Genomic DNA, 11,008 nt, shown 5'->3' with positions numbered 1-11,008 from the left:
GTATTGGTGTTGTCCTTGTTCAGGTCTGCCTGACAATTTTCATGAAGACTGCATGGTGTCATATGACTAAGAATGTGTCCCACCCATGACAATTAGGAATAAGTACATCTAATTACATTGCCATTTGAACATGAAACAGAAACACTGTAACCTGGGCTAAGGAAGACACCACAGGAGAAGACTACGTGACCACCTGGGGAAATCTGTAGCCGTGACTAGGGAGTGACAGGGCACCTGGGCACACCTTCTCAGTACACAGCCAGCAGTAGGGGCCCAAGGCCTCCTCCAGGGTGCAACCATGGTGTCACTGATTAGTGTAGCCTTGTAGATGTGCGTCGGGTAGAATCTCATGGTCATTGCCTAACAGGGAGATGCTTCAGAGAACTCCTTGAAGGAAAGCAGCTCAGGATTCCTGAATAGAAGGGAAATTTCTATAGCTGCCCCCATTGCTCTGAGATAGTGTGTTCTTGTTATCTGAGTGTCCTGTACAACTGTGCTTAAATGTCCTCAGCTCTGTGTTCTCCCTTCCTTCTTTCCAAAGGGTGAAGCCCTCCATCCTAGGGAGCTTGTAGCAGGAGCTGATGAAGAGAAGCCCCACACTTATGTAAGCTGAGTCTAGAGAAGTCGGCAGCTGCAGCAGATGGAGAAGGAGGAGAGGAAAAGTTTGCAGACAAGAGGAGGTCCTCCTAACTGTCAACACCAGGAAAAGTCACATCTGCATGGTCTACCTAAATGTCATTCCCTTGGTAACACAGACACATACCTTAGCCATCTCAGATGGCACTTGAAACAGATATTGAGAAGTCAGCTCTTTATTGTAAACACAGGGCTGAGAGGACAAGGGTGTAATAACAGAATATTGGTGGCAGCAAAATGTAAGACCTAGGACAGAACTGGCTGTTGGACCCATGCCACTTATGGCCCTTATGGGGCCACTAAAAGTTCCACAACAGAAATGGGTGGGGTAGGGAAAACAGTTAGGAGGAGCCTAGTTACCATATCATTGCCTGTGTCCTGTGAACCCTGTGAGTAGTTTCTGTCAGAGTCCAGGGCCAGAAATGAAATCCTGAGTATGGAGGGTCACGGATCATCATCTGTATTGGGAAAAAGCACTCTTTCTTCCTAGGTCTTGCCTGTCTTTCCTGTAGCCTTTGCAGTCCTCTATGGTAAGAGCGGGGTGAGAATAGTATGAAGGGTGACAAACAAGAACATGTGTGTCAGTGCTACCCTACAGCAGAAACTGGAAGTGTCTGCAATCCACAGGGCTAACTAACTATGGCTTAGAGGTGTTGCCTCCTGAAAAGAGACCTTGTCACCCTGTTTAAATGACATTTCCTTGATAACTTGGACATGTATCTTAACAATCTCAGAAGACACACAAGACAAATACAGTGGGCATTCACTTCTTTATTGCAAACAGAAGCACTGAGGACATCAGCATGTATTAGCGGGGTTTTGGCAGCAGCCAAATCTCATGAGCATCTGACACCTGGTGAGAGTGGCACTCTAGGTCTCCCCCACAATCTTCAGAGAAAGAGGTTATGGGAAGCCGGAGGAGAACCTCTGGGTGCTCACAGTCTCTTATATCTTCTGTATTTTTCTCTCCTCTTCAAAAACCATCTCTACAGTGATTGGGGAAAAGGAAAAGGTTTAGTGTAGTAAATAATTGAAGTACTTAAAAAAACAGCAGGAATCTGCAGAATTTTAACCTCTACTAATAAAGACTTTGTCCTTTCCTAGTTGTAGTAACCAGTACTTGCCAGTTAGATATAGGTCAGATGACACTTTGAATCCCATAGCTGGCACCATTATTAAGGCCAAGAACCTGTGCCCAGATAGATCATGTCCTAGAGGAGAACATATGACTATTAACACTGCTAAATCAGAATAATATTAAACTGACTCCTAATGACTTATAGTTCTATCCATAGATTAGTGAATTTTCAGCCCTCATTAGAGAAACTTCTATTTTCGGTAAATGGTGATCAACACAGAGAACTACAAGTGGATAATAGGCAGAGAAAATAAGAGTTTGAAGAATTGTCATCCACAAATATGCTCCATGCCTTTATCCAAGGCTCAGATATCATTTTGGGAGAGAGGACAGAAAAACTGTAAGAGCCAGAGGCTGTGCATGACCACAAGGAAACTGTTTTCTTGGAACATCAGGGTGTGTGTGTTGTGTGTATACATGGTGTGGGACAGTGGTCTATATTCTGTCAGTTATATTTTAAATAAACACTGATTGGCCAGTAGCCAGGCAGGAAGTATAGGCAGGACAACCAGACAGGAAGTAGAGGCGGGCCACAAGAACAGGAGAATTCTGGGAAGAAGGAAGCCCATTGCTCTGCAGTCTTTTATCCAGCTGCAGAGGAAGCAATATGTGACTGCCTTGCTGAAAAAGGTACCGAGCCATGTGGCTAACATATACTAGAATAATGGGCTAATATAAGTTTTAACAGTTAATAAGAAGTCTGAGCTACTAGGCCAATCAGTTTATAACTAATGTAGACCACTGTGTGATTTCTTTGGAACTTAATGACTGCGGGTACTGGGCAGGACAGAAAATCTCAGATATATATATATATATATATATATATATATATAGTCTTAGATATGCAATATTTGGGCAGCACAAATTGGTCTGGATGAGTTATAAAAAGTGGGTACACAAAGTTGGGTGGATGGAGGAAGAGTTGGGGGAGGACAAATATGATCAAAACATGTATGAAATTTTCAGAGACTAATAAAAATTTTAAAAACCCAGTAGGAGTAGGTAATTTAACTGGATATTTTCTTCGTTTCCATAAGATAAGTTTTCATTAGTTATATGAGTTCAGCCTGTAAATTATCAGCAATTCCCCCTGTAAGGATAGAATTTATTATTAGTTTTTAAAATTAGTGTCATGGATCCCCTAGCTACACTTATTTGGGTAATTTATATATCACAAACACGTTATGACTCCCCAGAGAAATGCTTTTTAAAGAATGCCAGCCTTGCTGGGGAGTGGTGCACACCTTTAATCCCAGCACTCGGGAGGCAGAGGCAGGCAGAGCTTTGTGAGTTTGAGGCCAGCCTGGTCTACAGAGTGAGTTCCAGGACAGGCTCCAAAGCTACACAGGGAAATCCTGCCTCCAAAAACAAACAAACAAAAAACCCTACTGGTAATTTTGTTTTATTATCCTCCACCATTAGCAAAAATAAAAACATACTATGTCCCTAATAAGCAATTTCAAAAAACACTTATAGGAACAGCAAAAAAAAAAAAAAAAACTCAAAAGAAATGCTCCTAACCCCCAAAAGAAAATCAGTCTTACAATGCATGCATATATATCCTACATAACTGTCATTCATGCAACTATCTTATGCATTATCTGTACATATTTTCTAAGCTAAAATGCATACATTCATAATTCAGCCACAAGATACTTGTATATATAGCAGGAGGGTAAGCATGTCATTGGCCTTCAGATGGGCAGCAACAGAGGGGCCTCACAGGCTGGCATGACAGGCTATGGACGACCCCGGCAGACCATCAGTTAGAAGGGAAGGCCAGCCCCAAGCCTGCCTTTCCCAGATACCTGGCTACAGCGTCCTGTTTAGCCTGCCACACCCACACCTATGTAGGTTCTTAGCCCTGACAGCTTCGAGGCTGTCACTGCGCAAAGATGACTGCACATGGGAACCCCCACCTCTCCCCAGCCTCAGCCCAGCTTCTTACCCCAGAGCCACCACCCTTGGCCCCTGCTCCCAGCTGCACCTCCACTGTCTCTCCCATTCTGGAGTAATCAGGGAGAAGTGGGCTGGGGTAGCCTGGGTATTGGCCAGCTGCCCACTGTCCTTGGTAGCAAATGCCATCTGAAGGAGACCCAGCCCAACCTCTCCATCTTTTCCTGGAATATTTTTTGGGTTAAATTTCAAAAATGAAAAATACAGACACACACACACACACACACACACACACACACACACACATACACACACACACATCTTTTCCCAAAAAAAGCAGTAAAAATAGTTTAGTAATTCTTTGCTCCTGAGGAAATGAGCCATTCCTAATTAGTAGGGCTTTCTTGTTCCATTTTCTACCAACCAGGACCAAAAATCTCAAAAGACATTTTGAGGCAGAGGCAGGTAGATCTCTGTGAGTTCAAGGCCAGCCTGGTCTACAGAGTGAGTTCCAGGACAGCTAGGGCCGGACAGCCTTGTCTTGAAAAAACAAATACATATATACACATATACATACACACATATGTATAGTTTTTACTACATATAATATATAATATTTAACATATAATACATAACATGTCAATATGTTATCTAATTGATATATTAATGTTAATATACTTTATGTGTTGCATAATATATTAAAGATTAGTCTATAATATATTTATATTTATATATTATACCACTAAACCATCATTCTAGGTCACTCAAAATGTCTTTTGAGATTTGTGGTCCTGGTGGGTAGAAAATGGAACTAGAAAGCCCTACTAATCAGGAATGGCTCATTTCCAGAAGACACATAACTTCCTAAGGAACAAAGAATGTACTAAACTATTTTTACTACTTAAGTACATATGTACTACATATACATGTATCTTGTGGCTGAATTATGAATGTATGCATTTTAGCTTAGAAAATATGTACCCATAATATATAAGATAGTTCTACGAATGTTATATAAATATGCAGGATATATATGTATACACTGTAAAACTGATACTCTTTTGGGGCATTAGGAGCATTTCTTTTGAAGTTTTTGCTGTTCATATTAGTGTTTTATGAAATTGCTTATTAGGGACGTGGAGTGGAGAGAATTTGAGTTCAGTTCCTAATACCCATTTGGCTGCTCATACATACGTGTAACTCCAGCTCCAGGAAATTTATGCCCTCTCCTGGCTCCCTTGGGTGCACACACACATATGTGCATGCGCGCGCGCGCACGCGCGCACACACACACACACACACACACACAATTTAGAGATAAATATTTAAAAGTCAATATGAAACATGGAAAATTAAAAAAGCAACACAAATTTTGACTCAGAGGACCAACAGGACCTGCAGATAAAGTAACATCTAGAATCACTTTCCTCCCAAATGGCTGTTCCGTGCTTACTGACCTGCACTCTGGCTTCAGTTACACCCAAGCAAGATGCCAATCGTTTCCTGAGGGTAAAAATGGAAGACATTCAGTATTTGGAATTATGGATATGTAAAATTAAATATGAGAAAGATATTTTATATGTGTTTCGAAATATTTTGTCTCATTCTCTACCTTCTCTGATATTCGCTTTGAGAATTTTGAGAGTTTTAGAACAAATTATTTTATTACCATTAGTAGATATGCAAACCAAAGTATATCTCTAATAAGCAATTTGAAAGCCACTAACACTGTCTAGTAAAATCCTCAAAACAGTGCTCCTAACACTAGGTGTAGTCATACAGGAGACTTAAAACAACAACAGCAAAAACTAAACCCAACACAAAACAAGGCAAAAACTACAAAACAAATGTACATAGGGAAAGCCCAGGTGACATGTTTTGTCAGGATAGAAGGAAGCTCAAATAAAGATTAATGGAAGCATCCCAGAATTTTAAATATTCAAATAATACACAAGGTACTCCAACCTGCTAATCATCAGAAAAATGAAATATCACACTTATTTCTTTTCTTAATGTGTGTATGTGTCAATGGTGTATATGGGAGGCGAGAGGACAGCTTGCCGGAGTCCTCTTCTTCCATGTGTGTCTTCAGAATGGAATTCAGGATCTCAGGCTTGGTAGTGTCTTCACCTGATGAGCCATCTTGCCAATCAAGGTAAAGAAATATTAAAGTCATAGCAGGCCCAAGGTGAATGTTATAAAATCTCACAACACTAGCCACACAGTCCTGAATTCCAAGCACCATTGGAAACTGAGGTAGAAGACTCCTTGCAAGTACCTGGACAGCCTTGCTACAGAGTGAGGTCTTATATCAGAAAGTCAGAAGAGAAAGGCACTCCCACACTTCTCCACCCCTGATAGAAAAAAAAACAGCATGGTGGAATATAGCTTCACTCTCAACACAAATGGCCTAATGGATATGGTGCTAGCCTGGAACTCATCATAGAACTGAGATAACCTTGAACTTCTGATCTACCTGCCTCCAAATCCCAAGCAATGAGATTAAAAATCTGAACCACCCCACTCAGCTCGGGTTGTTTTTTATTTTCATTTTTAATATATATTACAAACCAAATATATACATTACACAATGATATATGATATTTAATGTTGATCATATAATATTCAATATGTAATATTTAATATGTCATACATTATATTTAATATATCATACAATATCCAATATATCATAAATGATATTTAACATATAACACAGCAATATCATATAATATTTAATATACAACATATATAGTAACACAATATATTATAATATAATGTTATAAATTATATAACATATATTTTGGTCTTTAATATATAATAAGCATGTAATATATAACACATAATACATAATATGTAATAATATACATATCAATATATTATATATCATATATTAATGTACTTAATGTACACTATATCACCATACATTATACTATATTATAAACATCATATTTATGTATTAATAAAATCAATATGTTAATATATTAATGTATTTTAATACATTAATATAACAATTATTACATCATGCTATATTATATCATTATATAAATTATATTATAATATATTGTATATTTATATATGTAGTATAATAATATATAAATATATTATAGGTTAATCTATAATATATTTATATAGTATGTTATATAACACATTAAATAATATGTCAAAGTATATTAACATATTAATACACATTAATATATCAATTAGATAATATAATATATTAATATATGTTATATTATATGTTATATGTAGTAAAAACCATACATAAGTGTGTATATGTTTATTTGTTTTTTCGAGACATGGCTTCTTTGTGTAAGAGCCCTAGCTGTCCTGGAACTAGCTCTGTAGACCAGGCTGGCCCTGAACTCACAGAGATCTACCTGCTTCTGCCTCCTGAGTGCTGGAATTAAAAGCATGCGCCACCACTGTCCAGCTCATTTTTTTTTAAATTGGTTTTATTGGGCTACACATTTTTGTCTGCTCCCCTCTCCTCCTCTCTTCTCCCCTTCTCCCCTCTCCAGTGACCCCCATGCTCCCAAGTCACTCAGGAGATCTAAAGATAACCTTCCACTCTGTAGCTGAGGCTGGCCCTGCAATCACCCTCGCATTCACCACTGTAGCAAAATGGCTCAGACAAATAGGTGCTTGCCTGCATGCCTGAGTTCAACACCGGGGACACACGTGATTGGAGAAGAGAAACAATTATTGAAAGTTGTCGTCTGTTCCCCATAGGTGCAATTTTGTGGATATGCACATGCAAGCACAACACACACACACACACACACACACACACACACACACACACACACACACACACACACTGAGGACTTAAATAAGAGAAATTAAAAAAAAATCACATTTAAAAATATAATAAAACGAGGACAAGAGTGGAACCTGGAGGCCCAACAAACAACAGAGCAAGCTAGGCAAGCTACTCACGCCTCCTCAGTGGTGAGGTACTGACTGCGCTGAAAGGCGCTCTCCAGCTCTTGGAGCTGAGCCAAGGTGAACCTGTGCTGGTAATGGACTCGGAATTCAGGCACCAGCACCCTCACGGGTTGAACACAGGACCACCGCTCGGCCAAGGACAGCACAGCCTGGTTGTCTCCCATGGCCCCACGATCTGGCTCCTGAGGCTGTGGCTCATTCTCCTGGCCATGGCCACCAACAGCGCCCTCTTGGTTCCCATCATCCACGGGGCCTGCTGCGCCAGCAGCTGAGGGGCCTTCTCCTGCTTCTGCTCCGGCTGCTTCTGCGGCTATGGCTGCAGCGGCTGCGGCTCCGCGCCCAGCCTGGCCCGGTCCACTGGCTTCCTCATTTCGTCCCTCTCCAGCCTGCAAGACCGTCGATGCCTCAGCCTCTGGAAGTGGGAAACAGAAAGGGCACCGAGGTGACAGGGCCTCGTGATGCGAAATCCCGTGAAGTCGAGCGCCAACAGGCGACGCCAGTACACGGGGCCTGCCCCGCCGCCTCTGTGGACGCTCCTCCCCCCATGGACAGCACCACCCCACCGTTCCTAGCACGCACTGACCATCCCAGTTGTCATCGTCGTCGTCAAGTCCCACGTAAAGCAGGTAATCGAAGTTTTGACGCTCCATGTCCTTCCAGAATGCCGGCGTTGCAGTGGCTTATGGCTTGCTGTCCGTCGTGCCTCTGACGTGTCGGAGCCGGAGCTCCCTGACGTTCCGGAAGTAAGGTCTCTCAGCCTCAAGGACTTGCTATATCTCTATAGCTTCTGAGTTGGAGCCCTCTACCGCTCTGGGAGTGAGGCTCCTCAACCCGCAGGGGTTTTCCTGGTTTCCGGGTCCCCCCCCCCCTCATAGTCCTTATTAGCATGTATCCAATCCTGGCCATGCCGTCCTGGCTTCCGGTTGGCCTGCAGTTGTTATGGTCTGCGATCCTCAGGGGCAAAACTGAGTGCAGCCTGAAGCTTGAGTGAGCTGCATGTGTTTGTGCGGGAACGGGTGGCACCTGGACAACGGAATAGAAGGGGCCTTCCGAGTTGCAACTTCATGAGTCCTTTCACCATGGTGACTATCTTCCTAGGGAACGGGTGGTGGTCAACCACAGGAACCGATTTGCAGGGGGCAAGAAAAGATCCACCAGAAGCCTTTAAGACCTTGTGGAGATGTGAGGACAATATCTCTTAGTCTTGACATTGGGTCCTTGCAACTTGGCAGAGAATGGGTACTAAGTAATGTGTTTATCTGGGAGGCTCTTCTTTGAACTTCCCCAGCAAGGTAGATCCTGCCTTGCTTCCGTGTTCTGACTTTGCAGGAGCTTGGGCAGGGTTGCAGGACCTGGGGCTGTTCAGCAGGCAGATCGGTGGGCTCATCTTCACCAGGGCTACTGAGGAGGAGCTTAGTAGTACCGTCCAGCCTTCATGAGCGCTGGCAAAGCGTGAGAATAGTCACACCTGTGCTGAGGTTCCTCACCTTTCTCTTGAACGCATTTTTAACGTCTTCTGTGAATGGTCAGAGTGTCAAGAGCAGGCCTTTGTGCCTGGTTTCCATCCCAGAGTCAAGCAGCCCCTTTCCTGGCAGGTGGTCAGACTGGTTCCAAGGCAGCCAGCTTTTCCAAGCATGTTCTGGTCACTCTTAAAATGGAAGGAGCCCTAAAGTACTAGTGTCTGTCCAGACACACTCTATTTGGTGCTGGGAATATTCTGGAGCCCTGGTGCTGAAATTCTTCCAGGATAAGACTTACCTCACAGTTCTGGTAACTACCTCACCGCTAAATCTGCATATGTTTGCTTCCTGCCCTTTGTTTTTACTGTATGACCTGAATCTCCTTTTGTTGAGGTCCCCAGGACCTGGGAAATATTTTTCTCTCTTCCTTCTGTGATTATAAAGACACTCATTTATGTGCTGGGGATGTAGCTCATTGTGCAGAGTCCTTGGCAAGAATTTCTAAAAGCTTGGATTTGAGCTCCCCAATTGCATAAAGTGACAGGCTGTCCCAGGCTGAACACTGACACAGGAAGATAATAGCTTCAAAGTCCTTCTTTGTCTCAGAGGGAGTTTTAATCCTGCCTTGGGCATTTGGTCTCAAGAAAGAGAGAAAGAGGGAGAGAGAGGCATAGAGAGAGAGATCCCTTTCTTATTTCATCTTATCAGTTCCGTCTGTCACTCCTCATTTTCCTGCCAAGCAGAGAGCAAAGGGCATGATTTGGTTTTTAAAATGTTAACCATGTTGGTTTCAGAAATTCTGTGAACATACAGCTTTGTCCCATAGCCTCCTTGGTAATGCAGGTGTTTCTATCCTGTCTCTCAAGTGGCCCTGCATTTCAGGCCCTTAGGACAGAACTCCACTGAGCTACAGCCCTGCTCTCCTGAGCTGCAGGTGCCCCTCTTGCATGTCCCCTTTTGCATGGCGGCTTCAGATTGCAGCAGGAGTTCAGAGGGATTGGGGAACCCTTCTGATCAGGACCCTGCTGAGGAATTCCAGCCTTGCATAGGAGAACATGGCCCCTTGTGTGTCTAGAGAAGTCACTGGGGGCTACAGCCTTTGGAACTCTTGAAACCCAGCTTCTGCTGTTCAGTGCCCCTCTATACCATGTGATATTGGAAGATCCCAGGCTGTCTCATGGGTACCACAGAGAGCTGAAAGGGTAGACACGATACTGACCAACACGGAGTGGTTCTTTTTTTCCCCTTTATTTTCTTTATTATTATTATTTATTTATTAAGGATTTCTGTCTCCTCCCCGCCACTGCCTCCCATTTCCCTCCCCCTCCCCCAACCAACACCCCCTCCCTCATCAGCCCAAAGAGCAATCAGGGTTCGCTGTTCTGTGGGGAGTCCAAGGACCTTCCACCTCCATCCAGGTCTAGTAAGTTGAGCATCCAAACTGCCTAGGCTCCCACAAAGCCAGTACGTGCAGTAGGATCAAAACCCAGTGCCATTGTTCTTGACTTCTCAGCAGTCCTCATTGTCTGCTATGTTCAGCAAGTCCGGTTTTATCCCATGCTTTTTCACACCCAGTCCAGCTGGCCTTGGTGAGTTCCTGATAGAACATCCCCATTGTCTCAGTATGTGGGTGCACCCCTCGCAGTCCTGAGTTCCTTGCTCGTCCTCTCTCTCCTTCTGCTCCTGTTTTGGACCTTGAGATTTCAGTCCGGTGCTCCAATGTGGGTCTCTGTCTCTGTCTCCTTTCATCGCCTGATGAAGGTTAATATCCAGGAGGATGACTATGTGTTTTTCTTTGGGTTCTCCTTCTTATTTAGCTTCTCTAGGATCACGAATTATAGGCTCAATGTCCTTTATTTATGGCTAGAAACCAATTATGAGTGAGTACATCCTGTGTTCCTCCTTTTGGGTCTGGCTTACCTCACTCAGGGTA

At 43.0% G+C, this 11,008-nt stretch overlaps 1 protein-coding gene across 1 annotated transcript; it reads right to left on the bottom strand.

The window, feature by feature from the left end:
• Positions 1–1,425: 1,425 nt before the first annotated feature.
• Positions 1,426–8,473, bottom strand: LOC121445668 (rhox homeobox family member 2B-like). The gene is made up of 4 exons (XM_041647815.1): positions 8,199–8,473; positions 7,607–8,027; positions 5,128–5,173; positions 1,426–1,622 (listed from the first exon to the last, which is right to left on the bottom strand). Exons 1-4 carry the CDS (start codon positions 8,263–8,265, stop codon positions 1,572–1,574), a joined length of 585 nt encoding a protein of 194 aa, XP_041503749.1. The 5' UTR covers positions 8,266–8,473; the 3' UTR covers positions 1,426–1,571.
• Positions 8,474–11,008: the final 2,535 nt, after the last annotated feature.

Source organism: Microtus oregoni, unplaced genomic scaffold (genome assembly GCF_018167655.1).
Source record: "Microtus oregoni isolate MIOR12 unplaced genomic scaffold, Mior012 000268F_002, whole genome shotgun sequence".
NCBI lineage: Eukaryota > Metazoa > Chordata > Mammalia > Rodentia > Cricetidae > Microtus > Microtus oregoni.
This window is presented reverse-complemented; position numbering and strand designations above follow the sequence as displayed.